The 16668-nt window shown below is 37.5% G+C and overlaps 1 protein-coding gene across 2 annotated transcripts in view; it reads right to left on the minus strand.

Moving 5' to 3' along the window:
* Nucleotides 1-16668, minus strand: part of PTDSS1 (phosphatidylserine synthase 1) — a 71387-nt gene that overhangs the window by 39325 nt on the left and 15394 nt on the right. For both annotated transcript variants that reach the window (XM_036742243.1, XM_036742244.1), the window contains exons 3-5: nucleotides 7437-7481; nucleotides 4313-4437; nucleotides 2074-2232 (exon numbers count right to left, since the gene is read on the minus strand). In XM_036742243.1, coding sequence (XP_036598138.1) covers nucleotides 2074-2232; nucleotides 4313-4437; nucleotides 7437-7481 — 329 coding nt within the window. The remainder of the gene's footprint in view (nucleotides 1-2073; nucleotides 2233-4312; nucleotides 4438-7436; nucleotides 7482-16668) is intronic.

Below are 16668 nucleotides of genomic sequence, written 5' to 3' on the forward strand. Positions count from 1 at the left end.
CTTGATCATTTGATGTGGGAAATGAACTCAAAAGAAACTTGTTATTCCTACTCTCCAAAAAAACGAGTAACAACAATTTGTAACATGGGTAAGCCCTGTTTATATATGACTATTCCAAAAAAGACTTGTCATTATGAACCAGACTGAGTATGACTCTGAATCATCTAATATTATTTCTTTAACAGACTTAGAACACACTAAACTATGGGGAAGGGTTCAGATGTTGGAATCTCTATCTATACCTGGTTGCATCTAAACTCAATACATTTTGCAAGTATCCTGCTGCTCAAGACTGCTTTCTTAAATTCAACTGCATTAAGTCAAGTTGTAATTGAAGACCCCAAATCCACATTCTACGCAAGGGGGTCCATGTAAGGTAGGCTCTGATATTATTGCAGTTCAGGGAATGACACCAAAATGAGATACCATTCCATAAAGCATGACCTTTAAACAAATAAATAAAAGTTTTGGCTGTCAGGGAAGAGTAAAAATGGAAGGCAGGCATAGGAGTGGAAAAAGGGAGAAGGGATTTCTGCTTTGTGGATTAACAGGACACTAGTGGGCTGTACACAAGGGAGCGGAATGTGTAGGGTACTCCAAACAGATGTACCATTACAAAAAGGTACCCTGGGACAGCACATGGATTTGGGATACGAAGAGCTATTTGTAGAAGGAATTTTCCGTGTGATATGGTATTCAGATTAGGTTCTCCTTCCTCTGACTGTAGTGTTTCCCTAAAGTTAAGGCACTTCTTTGTCAATAATAACTATATTCCAATGAAATTTTGGCTATAAGAAAATGAATCTCTACAATTAGAATTTAAGTAAGTAGGAAACCACTATTAGCCTTAAAAAATTTCACTGTACAAATAGCTTTTAATAATAACACATATTGTGGTTTTATATATCATTTTTAATACAACAACCTTGTGAAATAGGTAATGCAATTTTAACACTCCCCCCAACCCCTCCCACCCTGTTTCACAGGTAAGGAAACTGAAGCCCAGACAGGTTAAATAAATTAGCTTTTTTGGAAATATCTCTTTAAGGAATGTTGGAAAGAGTGCTGTACCATAAAGTCAGTGTTCCATCCAGAGAAAGAACTATGGAATCTGAATGCAGATTGAAGCATACTACTTTCATTTTTTTTTTCTTTCTCATGGTTTTTTCCCCCACTTTTGTTCTTAATCTTCTTTCACAACATGACTAATGTGGAAACATGTTTAATATGACTGTACATGTATAACCTATATCAGACTGCATGCTGTCTTGGAGAAGGAGGAAAAAAAAATTTGGAACTCAAAATCTTAAAAAAGTGAATGTTGAAAACTCTTTACATGTAATTGGAAAAAATAAAATATTAGTAAGTGGAAAAAAAAAAGTCAGTGTTCAATTTCTACCTGTAACATTTAATTGTATAGCCATTATAATTACATATAATAAATGTGGTCTTATAATCTCTCTAAGTCAAAGTTTCTTTACCTACAAAATGTAGATAATAACGTCTGTAGTATGTACCTTACAGGGTTGTTAAAAATGAGATAATGGATGCTATATGAATGTCAACTATTATTTTCATAAATTAAATTTAAAGGCTATTTATGGAGGATTTATATATAACCTGCAAAATACACTAAATGTCATTCTTTAATAATAAAAATGCAAATGGCTCTGGTTGAAGATGAGTATTTCCAAACTGGTCTTCCCATATTTTTATCACTTTTAGTCATTTTTTAAAAGTCTCATTTCATTTTCCACTTCAAAATGACTCACTGGGGGCAGCAGTGTCAGAACTCTGGGCCTAAACTGCAACAAAAAGGATGGAACAGGAAGTTAAAAGAACTTTCTGACCATAAGAGTTGTGAGATATTGACAAAAACTATCAAGATAAGTGGAAAAATCCACTTTTCTAGAGATTTTAAAATAGAAATACAAAATATGATGTGTGGGATGACATAGGTACAAATTTGTGTCAAACCAAAAATGGTCTTCAATGGGTCCATTTGACTGTATCCAGTTTATGAATTATCTACTTTCTAGATATACATTTTATGGTACTTAAGTGCCTACTTACCTCGGTTAGCTCCCAGGTAATACTGATTGTCCAGCATAGTCCATAACTCCGAATCAATAAGGCCTTCATAGCCCAGCCCCAGAAATGTCCAAAAGCAAATATGTCAAAATGGCTGAGAATCCTCTCCCAGGTGATGACATGACAGTTGACCGCATACTCCTAATTCAAAGTTGGAAAACTGAACAATTAAAAACACTGAGACGCACAAATTTTAAAGAACTTGTAAAACCTTGACCGCAAGTTAGTATAAACTTTTAGTTAGTATAAAAACTGATCAAGTCTGGAATAATACTCAAAGATCTCTTCGAAAGTTGGTAGAGAACTCAAAAAAACCCAGTCCTCATTTGCCCAACTTTTTGGTAACGAGTCTTTCCAAATATGGCTAGGAGGGACTCTGGGGGCAGCCATACATTCTATTACCTGGCTTAGACTTAAAGCCTTTCCACTTCGATAAGACTTCTCAAACTTTGTGAACCTGTAGAATGAAAGGAACACTCCCACACTATAATGAGACATTAGGGTAGGAGAGCTAAGTTTCAATGGTATAAAAGCAGATTGTGGCAGCTCTAAGTCTTTGGGACTAGGAGGTGCTCAAGTAGAGGTGTCCAGGCTGGCATCTGGGAAGGCTGCCAAAGGAAGAAGAAGTAGGAAGTTGAAGAAAAGGTAAACACAAAGAAGAAGGAAGCACCAAGGGAACTATGTCTGATTCCACTGTCTAGGTCTGGCTCCTAAAGAGTGTAAATAGTGCTGTTACAGGCAGTCAACAGGCGGTAAAAGTGGGTGCAGGTCTAGACACTATGGTCCTTTCCAACTCTAATTCTATGGTCCTATATGTTAGAATAATTTAAAATAGAAAATGGGAAGCATTTATAGTATAAGGAAATGATGTAAGACATTTGAGTTCTACTCCTGTTTCCACCACTTACATGTGTATTGTAGAGAAGTCACTAGTGAAGACTGCTAACCTTGGAGTCAGCAGAGACTTGAGTGTGAATCTAGGGTCTGACAATTACTAGCTGCAAGTGTGACAACAGGTCAGTCATTTACTTTTTTAAAGTGTGTTTCTCCTCTATCAAGTGAGGATATTACCTACAGTACATACCCTCTAAAAACTGTTATTAATTATTAATAAAAATAAAACATGTTAACCAGATAATTCATGCAAAGCACTTTACTGGTCATTTGTATCATCACACCAGTTTGAAGATGGGGAATGGAAGGAAGGAAAGAAGGAATAATTTTTTTTTATGTGCCAGGAACTGTGCTAAGTGATTTACAAACATTATTTCATTCAATCCTAACAATTTGGGAGATAGGCACCAGGAGGTAGGGGAGGGGTGACTAGATAATTTCGAGCTTACTTCCAGCTCAGGATCTTAAATTCAATAGGTAAATGTCTTCGAAAATGTTAATAATTACTTTATGATATGATCTGATAAGCACAGAGGAGGATTGACCATAATTATCCTCTAGACCATTCCATGATAGATAAAAATGCATCAGAAATTTATATTGGCAAGGAGCTGATAGGAGTCAAAAAATCTAGATCCTTAGGTAGCATATTATCCAGTAACTGACTACACAATTGGAAACCACATCTAGAAGATCAGTTTCTCTTCCTCCATGGCACACTGGTGTTACTGACTTATAAGAAAATAATGTCTAGGGGCTAGTCCTCAAATGCGGCCCTTTGACTGAATCCAAACTTCACAGAACAAATCCCCTTAATAAAAGGATTTGTTCTGTAAAACTTGGGCTAAGACAAAAGGCCGCACCCGAGGACCAAGAAGGTCACATGTGACGTGAGGCCACAGGTTCCCCACCCTTTGTCTAGGAAAACAGAGCTATGTTCAAGTCTATATGGCCTTTGTTCAGGTTGCCCAAACATATTTGGACATTCCATCATTTTCTGTTGAAGTCTTTCCTTTCTTCAAGGCCCAAGTCAGGAATCACCTCCTCTGTAGATCTTCTGTCTTCCCACATGCCATTCCCCACACCCCTCAGGTGAAAATGAGCTTTCCTTCCATAAAATCCTCATAGTACTTTGCCTGGGACTGCCCATTATCTTTATTTTATCCCTCCTTTACATGCCAGTTACATTAGTGTACCTTTCCTTCATATTATATTCTAATCATCTTTAAATCAGGGTCAATATCATATTTATTTCTAACACCCAGCACAGTGTTTCGCACAAAGAGGCATTTAATAAATGTTTGTGGAATTGAAATAAACCACTTACCATGATATCAGCTTCTCGTGTGGCATAACGAAGGTTTGGGTCTAGCCAGTACATTACTGCTTTTACTTGCTCAAAGTTCAGGAAGAGAAGAAATACCAGAAACAGGAAATAGAGCACACTGAGACCTGAGGAAGACAAAGACATGAGATACTCTGTATATATACATACTGGTTGCATAAATAAAAAACAGGCCAGAGCTAATGTACATATACACATCTACACATTGCTTTCTAATGCACTGCTTAAATTCTAAAGATTTTTTAAAAAAATTAACGTCTATGACAGTTCTGTAAAATTTTGAATAAAACTGGAAACTTTTCTAATCAAAATGCTGCTGTTCATGAAATGTCACTGTCACAACATTATGTATGTTCTTTTTAACAAAAATAATCTTATTGACATACACTGTTTTAACATTTCCTACATTTCCCTTCTTATTCCTCCCTCTCTCCTCTTTGACTGACTGCTCTTTAGGGACATATATTAAACTGCTTAACTGCAATATGTCATGAGCTAGTGATTTCTGCAAGATGCAGAAAATCTATATTAAGCAACAGTAATAGTTCAAGGATTAACAGACGAGTGGCTATTTGTTTTAGACAGAATTTGTTTTAAAACTACAGATTTGTGAAGTTGACAATGAGTCCTGGAAAAATTCTAGAATGGATTATTTAAGGAAATGTTTAAAAGCATTTAGAAATAAACAATTATTACAAGGTAGCATGATTCCTGAAGAATGAACTATGCCAATTTAATCTTATTCTTTTCTGACAGGGTTGTTAAATGAGTAGGATCATGGTAAAACATTCTAGGATTTAAGTGATACCGGTAACAAAGTATCTCTTGATATCCTTGTTGGAGAGTTGGAGAGATGATCTGCACAAAGAACAGCTCACCAATCAGAATAAACACAATTGGCAACAATTGGAAAATTCCAAGGCACCTTTGTGAGCTGAATTTTTTACAGCAAAAAGTTACATTAAATAACGCAAAACAACTCAAGAATAAGGTGGAAGAAGGGCAGGAAGTCTGAATCTTCAGAGGAAACCCTGAAAGACCTTTGGCCCATAGCTCAGGGCTTCAAAGATTAGCTTCTAATTCTCTAAAATTTCTCTTCTTATTAATATTAATCAAAATTAGTTTCACATTAATATAGAAATGGGAGGTTAACAACCCAAATTACTGAATTATCAACATTTTACAACATGAAGATTAGGTATGCCTGTCATGATAAAGTGGTGATAGCTCAGTTTTGAAGACTGATTTAGAATATAGAATGTATATCTTAAGGACTCTGTCCTTTTCTGTCTCCTTATAGGAGTAACAAAAGAAACAGTAACTACGTTAATAAAAGATTAAATACATTACTCTATCTACTATTTAATATTTTGAAATAGATTAAAAAAAAACTCTCCATTCTTTGTTTCACTTGAATCAAAAGTTTTTGCTAAAAATAGAAACTCCAAGATAAAAAAAGACTAGACACTCTTGCTCACACCTGAAGATTGTAGTCATTTTTTCTTAAATGGATGGTGGCCAGTTGACAAACAAAAAACCAAAACAACACAAACCCCCAACCACGACCAGTGCCAAGCTTTCTGTCATTGTTCTTTTTCTGGTATCAGCTATAGTAAAAATAGTGCTTACAATGGCACTTGGGCACAGCAATGCGAGTGACCTTGGATCACATAACCCAATCCAAATTTGGCTCCTTGCTCTTCTCCAACAGAGCGACTCTACAGGAGGGAATATCTGTGACTGGAATAAAATCTCCTGTAAGCCATTATCATGTTGTGTACTCTAGTCTTCAGGCCATCCCATGGGAGTCTGGGCAAACAGTGTAGGAAGCACAGATTCAGCCATGGAAGGAGCTCTGGGGGTCTAATGATTCCCCAGCTCCTGGGCTGAGTCATATATTCTTTCTGACTTTATACCAATACTGATGCCTATGCCAGCAATTTTCAGTAAGCTCTTCCAAGTCATAAAAAGAAAAGAAACCCCCAAACAGCTTTCTGTAATGATCCTTATGAATTAATGGCTGAATGGTAAAAATGGAGATTCTCCAGAGAGAGAGAGGCAGGAAACAACGATTAATTTGCTCATTATGCTAAATGGATCAGCTGTGGAGAGAACAATTAATAAGCATCCAATCCAAGCTCATAGCAATTTATAACCTCAAGTGGTATATTAGGTCTATGACAACTAGTAGTAGTAGTAGAGGAAAATCACCAAAAAAGAAAATTAAGTGACTTATTTAAACCTTTTGACTATTATGGGAGGAAACAAAAGCCAAAACTTTAACCTTTCTGTTTTGTTTTTTACAATTATACACATCTGATCTTCTCCTTTCCCTTCCTTGTCACCATTCAGAAGAAATCATTCTTTATCTGGTGACTTATGTAGACAGCCAGTAGGCTCACACAGAGGCTTTTAGGGTCTACTTTTCTATCAGTCATAGCTGTGATTTTGTGATATTAACTTAAATACCTGGACAAGAAAACTCAAATTCAGAAACCCAGAAATAGCTTATATATTTACATGAGCTGACTACAATGAAAATAAGGGAAACTGAAACCTTCATGATGTTCTAATATAAAATCTACACTGCTAATATAAACTTTAGTATCTGAAAAAGTCAGTTAAGCAGTGAGCTTGGATCAGGGATCATTAGGGTATGTTTCCATTGTCTCATAACCTGTCCATTTGGACTTGTGCTATGAAGAAAAAACTGTATCATCACAGAGAATTCTAATCTACTTCCATCAATTTTGGCTCCTGCATGTTTTCTGCCTCAGTCCTGATCTACATTCCCTGTTGTTCTCCCAAACATGACTTTTAGGAAAAAGCAACCAGTGGTTTCCTTTATTAATTCTTGAACACTTTGGGAACAGGGTATATGCGAAAAGGTACACAGGCAGCCATTAAGATAGGTATGGTATATGCATTAACAGTAACACCAGAAGTAATCATGGAGATTAAAGGTTTCCTGTAAAGCTCTGGAATTAGTAGTAGGTTAATAACTAAGTTTAACAGTTATAATGGCAAATAAGAATGATACGCTGATATAAAGATAACGACAAATATGCATTCAAATGTCTATATATATTAATCCACTTAAACTCACCAAAAACCATTCGCCATAAAGCAGGATGTGGTCGAGTAAAAGGACCTGTGGACAAAAACCACAAAAAAAGATCATAAACAAACTGTAAGTGAGGAAGTGAAAGTATGTCGACTTTGATAACATTAAACTCTCTAATGCTTAAAGGAAAATTTATCAACTCAGAAAATCTTTACATTGCTTTTACTGAGTGAAAGACTATTTTTAAAAATTCCACCTATATTATCTTATCAATCCTCACAACCACCTCCACCTTAACAAAAGGATGGGTTCTACATACTGGTTGTCTGGAACTCAGAATGAGTTTTTTTCAAAGCAACAATGTCATGAATGGTTGTAAGATATAGGAAGATGACAAAGGAAGACAAATACAAGATAAAATTGTTCCATTGCTATTTTGTTTGTAAACTTTTAAGAATTAAGAAAACAACATATACAATTAGAATAATGTAAAAGGAAAGAATAACAAAAGGAGTGCCATGAAACTGTAATGACCAAGAGAGTCATTCTTTGCAGAGGTGAGAATGTACAGAAGTGGCACACTGCAAACGTCAGACTTTCTTCATGTATTGAATTGTTTATTCTTTCTTTTTTATTCTTTGTTATAAGAGACGGCTTTCTGGGGGGTGGGGGAGTTCAGATATAATGCATGTAAAAACAAACAACATCAAAAAAAATCTATTTCTGAAAAAAGGTAATTGATATCTGACATAAACAAGAAGAGGGTAAGAAAACACTTATCTCCTTCTACGCCTACATTATCTGGCCTAGACAAATTAAAACCCAAGATACTGAATGATATTTCAGGTGTGACTACTGAACCACCACGGAAAATCTTTGAGGAATTGTGGCTACCAGAAAGGGTACCAAAGATCTGGAGAATGGCATATGTTGTTTTAACTTTCAAAAAGGGCAGAAAGAATTTATTTTAAAACCATAGATTTGGGAACTTGACAATGATTCCTGGAAAAATTCTAGAATGGATTATTTAAGGAAATGTTTAAAAACATTTAGAAATAAGCAATTATTACAATGTATCATGACTCCTGAAGAATGAGCTATTTCAATTTAATCTCATTCTTTTCTGATGGGGTTATAAGATGAGTAGGATCATGGTCAAACATTCTGGGCTTTAAGTGATGCAGGTAACAAAGTATCAATTGATATCTTTGTGGATAACTTGGAGAGAGATGATTTGCAAGGAGAATAGTATAGTTAGTAGGTTCCAAACTGGTTGACTAGACAGACTCAAAGAGTGATTAATGGAACTGATAAGAGCGGAAGGTTTCTAGTCGAGTACCTTGGAGCTCTCTTTACTTAACCTTACTGCGTTCAGAATTTTATCATGTGATCTGGATAAATATCAAATTTGCAATGATATGATGCTAGAAGTAATAGCTAACTGGATGACAGAACTGGGGGACAAAAAGATTGCGACAGGTTGAAGCAGGGGACTAAAGCTAACAAGATAAATATGGATGATATAAAGCTCTACATTTAAAAAAACCCAGTAACTCAAGTATAGTACAGAACTGTGGCTAGAAATTTTCTTTTCCCTTCTGGTGTCTACTAAATTAAAAATAAAAAAGATGCTCCCTCCCCCCTCCAATTCTTTAACCAATTCATTACACATGGTAGAAGGGACCTTCTCCAAGCATTCCCATAGCAGTCTTCACTATCTTCTCTAAAGAAGACAATTCTATTTTAACTGAAGGGATGGAGATGAGAAGGAAGGAGAAATATGAAGCACTGCTTATAAAAATAAGGAAGTCTGAGTTGAACTTAAGAGTGAATGGCACAGTAGCCCTTTGAAACAGGGCCCTGAACATCAGAAGCTCTTTAAAATATCTTGTCTCTCTATATTACAGCCACTGTAGATTCATTTAAGTTAACTATTCTTTGGGATTGGAAATATTCCCAGGAAGGGTTATTCACACCTAACTATCATTAGCTATAACACAAACAATATCTGATAGAAATTAAATTCAGTGAAATTTTGATTTAACAGAAGGAGGGAAATGGGGAAATATACAAATGAGTCTTCTCCATCAGCATGCCAAATATCACCTACCATATATTTTGACTTCCCTTTAATTACATGGGTATTAATATAGACTCCTGTCAGAAATCTATCCTTTTTCATTCCGAATTTACTGAGCATCAAGTGAAATGAATATCTGCAGAGATACTACAGAACAGAATTAGACTGTACATGAGACTGTGAATCTCTATTATGCAGTCTTTTTTTTTTAAAGGACCTATTAATTCAACATATAACTTGTCCTGCTTGCCTGTGATTATTTTTCTGTTCTTAACTTGTTGGGGGGGGGGGGGAAGGGAATCCTATCCCTCTTTTTCCTCCCATCTACCTTTACCATCTACCTTTCATAATAAAAACAAAACCCTTGTAAAAAATATTCAGGCAAGCAAAACAAAATCTCATAGGAGTCCATGTCTAAAAATATGTCTCCTTTTGTATTTTCAGCCTATCCCTTCTCCGTTAAGTTGTGGGCAGTAGCATACTCCATCAATTGCCTGGAGTCTTTGCTTGGATTAGAGTTCTTAAGACTTTCAAAGTGTTCACTTTCTTCTGCATTAATTCATATGGGGCTCTGCAGATCTCCTGAAAATTGTCCATTTTTTAACTTCTTAGAATAATACTTCATTAGAGGAAGAGAAGGGAAAGCGGATAAACATTTACACAGTGCCTACCATGTTCCAAGCACTGTGCTAAGCACTTTTTACAGATACTATCTCATTTGATTTTCACAACAATGCTGTGAGATGGGTGTTATTATTCCCATTTTACAGTTAAGGAAATCGAGGCAAACAAAGGTTAAGTGACTTGTCAAGGGGCATAAAGCTAGGAAGTGTCTTGAGATTATGGGAATCCAAATTTTTCTGATTCCAGGCCCAGCACTATCTACTGTGCCACTAGTGATGCATCACACTCATAATTTGTTTAGCCATTCATAAACTGATGGGCATCCCATAGTTCCCAATTCTTTGCTAACACAAAGTTCCAAACTGCCTTCTAGAACGACTGGACCAATTCAAAGCTCCAACAATAATTTGTTAGTACATCTGTTCTCCCAAAGCCCCTCAACATTTGTCATTTTCCTTTTTTTTTTGGTGATCTTTGCCAGCTGGATCAACAGAACCTGAGTCCCTTTGATTTTCATTGGAGCTTTTTTAAATATAGCTGTTGATTGCTTACATTCTTCCTTTGAAAATTACTTGTTCATATGATATGACCATTTATCATCTGGAGAATGGCTTCTGCTTTCATATTGTTCCATCAATTCCTTACATATATTGAAAATGTGAACTTTATTAGAGAAACTTGTGACAAGTATTTTTTCTTAACTGTTTCCCTTTTAACTTCATTTTTTGTTTTATTAATCTTTCCCTTCAACTGTCCTTGCCCTCATTTTGTATTATTTGTGATTTAAAGCATTCTGAAAATATGGTTATTGATTGCTTGGCTTATTTCCTTGAAAACTGTCTGTTAAGGGGGGGCCGAGCCAAGATGGTGGCCAGAAAGCAGGGACTTGCTTGAGCTCCCCACAGGGTGCCTCCAAAAACCTATAAAAATGGCTCTGAACAAATTTTAGAATTGCAGAACCTACAAAATAGCTGAGGGAGGCAGGGCTCCAGCCCAAGACAACCTGGATGGTCGCTGGGTGAAGTCTATCGCGCACGGAGCTGGGAGCGGAGGGGAGTGGAGGGGAGCAGAGCTCAGCGTGGGCAGTGGCCGGACCAACCAGACAGGGAGCCTGGAGGAGCAGGCCCTAGTGCCCTGAATCAATGAGCTGTGGCAGTTACCAGACTTCTCAACCCACAAACACCAAAGACAACAGAAAAGGTTAGTGGGAAAAGCTGCAGGGACAGTGGAAAGAGCTTGCAGTTTGGCCACTGCCCCAGGGGCGGCACAGAACTATAGTTGCAGTTGCTTCCAGCCCCAGGCCCACCTGGTGGGAGGAATTAAGTGGTGGATCAGAGCAGGAGTGCACAGCCTGCTTAAGATTTTCGTCAGGTGCGGCTTGGCAGTTCTTGGGGACAGAGCAGTGCTGGTGTGGCAGAGCTGGCTGTATAAAAATAGCTCTGAAAACAACAGCGCATCCCCTCAAGCTTGGAACAAAGTACTCTCTACTCTTCAAGCAGTCATACCCTGACAAAAAACTCAAGGGTCAAGTGAGTTGGCTGGGAACATGGCCAGGCAGCGAAAACACACTCTTATTCAGTCTCAGACTCTGGAATCTTTCTTCGGTGACAAAGAAGTCCAAAACATACAGCCAGAAGAAGTTAACAAAGTCAAAGAGCCTACACCAAAAGCCATTGAAGAGCTCAAAAAGGATTTGGAAAAGCAAATTAGAGGAAAAATGACTTGCTAAAGGAGACCCAAAAAAATACTGAAGAAAAATAACACCTTAAAAAATAATAGACTAACTCAAATGGCACATATTTTAGAATGCAAAAGAGCTCCAAAAAGCCATTGAGGAAAAGAATGCCTTGAAATGCAGAATTAGCCAAATGGAAAAGGAGGTACAAAAGACGACTGAAGAAAATATTACCTTAAAAATTAGACTGGAGCAAGTGGAAGATAGTGACTTTATGAGGAATTATCAAGGAGAACTGCCTTGATATTCTAGAGCCAGAGGGTAAAATAGAAATTGAAAGAATCCACTGACTGCCTCCTCAAAAAGATCCTGAAAAGAAAACTCCTAGAAATATTGTTGCCAAATTCCAGAGCTCCCAGGTCAAGGAGAAAATACTGCAAGCAGCCATAAAGAAACAATCTGAGTATTGTGGAAACACAGTATCTAGCAGCTTCTACCTTAAGGGACTGAAGGGCTTGGAATACAATATTCCAGAGGTCAATGGAGCTAGGATTAAAACCAAGAATCACCTACCCAGCAAAGCTGAGTATCATGCTCCAAGGCAAAATATGGACTTTCAACAAAATAGAAGACTTTCAAGCTTTCTCAGTGAAAAGACCAGAGCTGAATAGAAAATTTGACTTTCAAACACAAGAATCAAGAGAAGCACGGAAAGGTAAACAAGAAAGGGAAATCCCAAGGGACTTACTAAAGTTGAACTGTTTTGTTTACATTTCTACATGGAAAGATGATGTGTATGATTCATGAGACCTCAGTATTAGGGCAGCTGAAGGGAATATGCATGTGTGTATGTATGTATGTATATATGTGTATGTATATGTGTATATATATATATATATATACATATATGTGGGTATGTGTATATATGTGTGTGTGTGTGTGCATGTATATATGTATGTGTATTGTGTGTATGTATATATGTGTATATATGTATATATATATATGTGTATATGTGTGTGTGTGTGTATAGACAGAGGGCACAGGGTGAGTTGAATATGAAGGGATGATCTCTAAAAAAATAAAATCAAATTAAGGGATGAGAGAGGAATATACTGAGAGAGGGATAAAGGGAGAGATAGAATGGGGTAAATTATCTCCCATAAAAGTGGCAAGAAAAAGCAGTTCTGCAGGAAGCGAAGATAAATAAATAAATAAATAAATGAAAAAAAGAGGATGACCAAAAAAAAAAAAGAGAAAACTGCCTGTAGGTTTAGCCTAGCTATTCACATTCCTTCTAATTTTTTTTTTATTTTTTTAAGGTTTTTTTTTTATTTAATATATTTCGTTTTCAGCATTGATTTTCACAAGAGTTTGAATTACAAATTTTCTCCCCATTTCTACCCTGCCCCCCACTCCAAGATGGCATATACTCTGGTTGCCCTGTTCCCCAGTCAGCCCTCCCTTCTGTCACCCCACTCCCCTCCCATCCCCTTTTCCCTTCCCTTCTTGTAGGGCAAGATAAATTTCTACGCCCCATTGCCTGTGTATCTTATTTTCTAGTTGCATGCAAAAACATTTTTTTTGTTTTTGAACATCTGCTTTTAAAACTTTGAGTTCCAAATTCTCTCCCCTCTTCCCTTCCCACCCACCCTCCCCAAGAAGTCAAGCAATTCAACATAGGCCACATGGGTATCATTATGTATAACCCTTCCACAATACTCATGTTGTGAAAGACTCATGATATTTTGCTCCTTCCTAACCTATCCCCCTTTATTGAATTTTCTCCCTTGACCCTGTCCCTTTTCAAAAGTGTTGTTTTTGATTACCTCCTCCCCCATCTGCCCTCCCTTCTATCATCCCCCCCCTTTTTTTCCTGTGGGGTAAGACACCCAATTGAGTATGTATGGTATTCCCTCCTCAGGTCAAATCTGGTGAGAGCAAGATTCACTCATTCCCCCTTACCTGACTTCTCTTCTCTTCCTACAGAACTGCTTTTTCTTGCCACTTTTATGAGAGATAATTTACCCCATTCTCTCTCTCCCTATCTCCCTCTCTCAATATGTTCCTCTCTCATCCCTTAATTTGATTTTATTTCTTTTAGATATCTTCCCTTCATCTTCAACTCATCCTGTGCCTGCTCTCTCTCTCTCTATATATATACACATACATATATGCATACATACACACTCACATATACATATATATACATAAACATATATATATATATATATATATGTATATTCCCTTCAGCTACCCTAATACTGAGGTCTCATGAATCATACACATCATCTTTCCATGTAGGAATGTAAACAAAACAGTTCAACTTTAGTAAGTCCCTTGCAATTTCTTTTTCTTGTTCTTTTTCTTGATTACCTTTTCATGCTTCTCTTGATTCTTGTGTTTGAAAGTCAAATTTTCTATTCAGCTCTGGTCTTTTCACTGAGAAAGCTTGAAAGTCCTCTATTTTATTGAAAATCCATATTTTGCCTTGGAGCATGATACTTAGTTTTGCTGGGTAGGTGATTCTTGGTTTTAATCCTAGCTCCACTGACCTCCGGAATATCGTATTCCAAGCCCTTCGATCTCTTAATATAGAAGCTGCTAGATCTTGGATTATCCTGATTGTGTTTCCACAATACTCAAATTGTTTCTTTCTGGCTGCTTGCAGTATCTTCTCCTTGACCTGGGAGCTCTGAAGTTTGGCGACAATATTCCTAGGAGATTTCTTTTTGGGATCTATTTGAGGAGGCAATCAGTGGATTCTTTCAATTTCTATTTTACCCTGTAGCACTAGAATATCAGGGCAATTCTCCTTGATAATTTCTTGAAAGATGACATCTTTTTTAATTTTTAAATTCTCTCTCCTGGATCTATTTTCCAGGTCAGTGGTTTTTCCAATGAGATATTTCACATTGTCTTTCATTTTTTCATTCCTTTGGTTCTGTTTTATAATGTCTTGATTTCTCATAAAGTCACTAGCTTCCACTTGCTCCAATCTCATTTTTAAGGTAGTATTTTCTACAGTGGTCTTTTGGATCTCCTTTTCCATTTGGCTAATTCTGCCTTTCAAGGCATTCTTCTCCTCATTGGCTTTTTGGAGCTCTTTTGCCATTTGAGTCAGTCTATTTTTTAAGGAGTTGTTTTCTTCAGTGTATTTTTCACTATTTTTTTGGGTCTCCTTTAGCAAGTCATTGACTTGTTTTTCATGGTTTTCTCTCATCGTTCTCATTTCTCTTCCCAATTTTTCCTCTACTTCTCTAACTTGCTTTTCCAAATCCTTTTTGAGCTCTTCAACGGACTGAGACCAGTTCATGTTTTTCTTGGAGGCTTTTGTTGTAGGCTCTTTGACTTTGTTGACTTCTTCTGGCTATATGTTTTGGTCTGCTTTGTCACCAAAGAAAGATTCCAGAGTCTGAGACTGAATCTGGGTGCGTTTTCGCTGCCTGGCCATGTTCCCAGCCAACTGACTTGACCCTTGAGTTTTTCAGCAGGGTATGACTGCTTGTAGAGTTAAGAGAACTATGTTCCAAGCCTGGGGGGATGCGCCAGCTCTGCCACACCAGCACTCCTCCTTCCCCAAGAACCCCCAACCCAGACTGGACTTAGATCTTCAACAGGCTCTGCACTCTTGCTCTGATCTGCCACTTAATTCCTCCCACCAGGTGGGCCTGGGGCCGGAAGCAACTGCAGCTGTAGTTCTGTAGCTGCCCCACCTCCGCTGCCCCCAGGGTGGTAGCCGAAGGGCGAACTCCTTCCACTCCCGCAGCTTTTCCCACTAACCTTCTCTGTTGTCTTTGGTGTTTGTGGTTTGAGAAGTCTGGTAACTGCTGCAGCTCACTGATTCAGGGCGCTAGGGCATGCTCCGACTAGCTCCTGGTCTGGTTGGTCCGCGCTGCCCATGCTGGGCTCTGCTCTGCTCCAAGCTCCCTGCGGGACAGACCTCATCCAGAGACCATCCAGGCTATCCTGGGCTGGAGCCCTGCTTCCCTCTGCTATTTTGTGGGTTCTGCAGCTCTAGAATTGGTTCAGAGCCATTTTTTTATAGGTTTTTGGAGGGACTTGGCGGGGAGCTCATACTAGTCCCTGCTTTCCAGCCGCCATCTTGGCTCTGCCTCCCCATTCCTTCTAATTTTAACTATGATAGATTCCTTTGTGTAAAAATTTTTAATTTCCTATAATCAAAATTGTCTGTTTTATCTTGTGTGATACTCTCAATCATTTTTAGTCATGAATTCTATCTCTAGATCCAAAAGGTGACTTCTTCCTTGTTGCTGTAACTCGTCTACAATATAACCATCTATATCTAGGTCAAGCATCTTCGATTATAAAAACAGTGTTCTTTTTCACTGAACCATGATTAATTCTCCTTACTATCATTACCCTCCTCTGCATACTCTCCAACTTTTCAATAAGCATTCTAAAATATGTGCTCCAGAACTGAACATAATATTCCCTATATGGTCAGACCAGGTGAGAGTATAGTATGAATACCACCTTTCTCATTTCATTAATTTATCAAGATCCCATATAACATTAAAGTTGAACAGGCCCTCTAGTTTAGCATTCTTATATTAAAGATGACTCAACTGAGGCCCAGAGATATAAAGTGTTTTGTCCAAGATAATAACTAATTAGTGGTAGAGCTAGGATTAGAATCTATCTCCCTTGACTCCCATTCTAGGATCCTTTCCATTATACCACACATCTAGTCCTAGGATCAGACTTTAAGCTTGTATTCAAATTCTGCCTCAAACTTACTAGCTATAGGACTATAGGCAAGTCTTCCTGTATATAACAAACAGGGATAATATCTGTAACAGGATTATTAGGAGGCCAAATGAGTAACAATGTTTTGCAAACCTGAAGGCACTACAAATGTCAGCTCTTATGCTAAT

This window comes from Trichosurus vulpecula, chromosome 1 (genome assembly GCF_011100635.1).
Source record: "Trichosurus vulpecula isolate mTriVul1 chromosome 1, mTriVul1.pri, whole genome shotgun sequence".
Taxonomy (NCBI): domain Eukaryota; kingdom Metazoa; phylum Chordata; class Mammalia; order Diprotodontia; family Phalangeridae; genus Trichosurus; species Trichosurus vulpecula.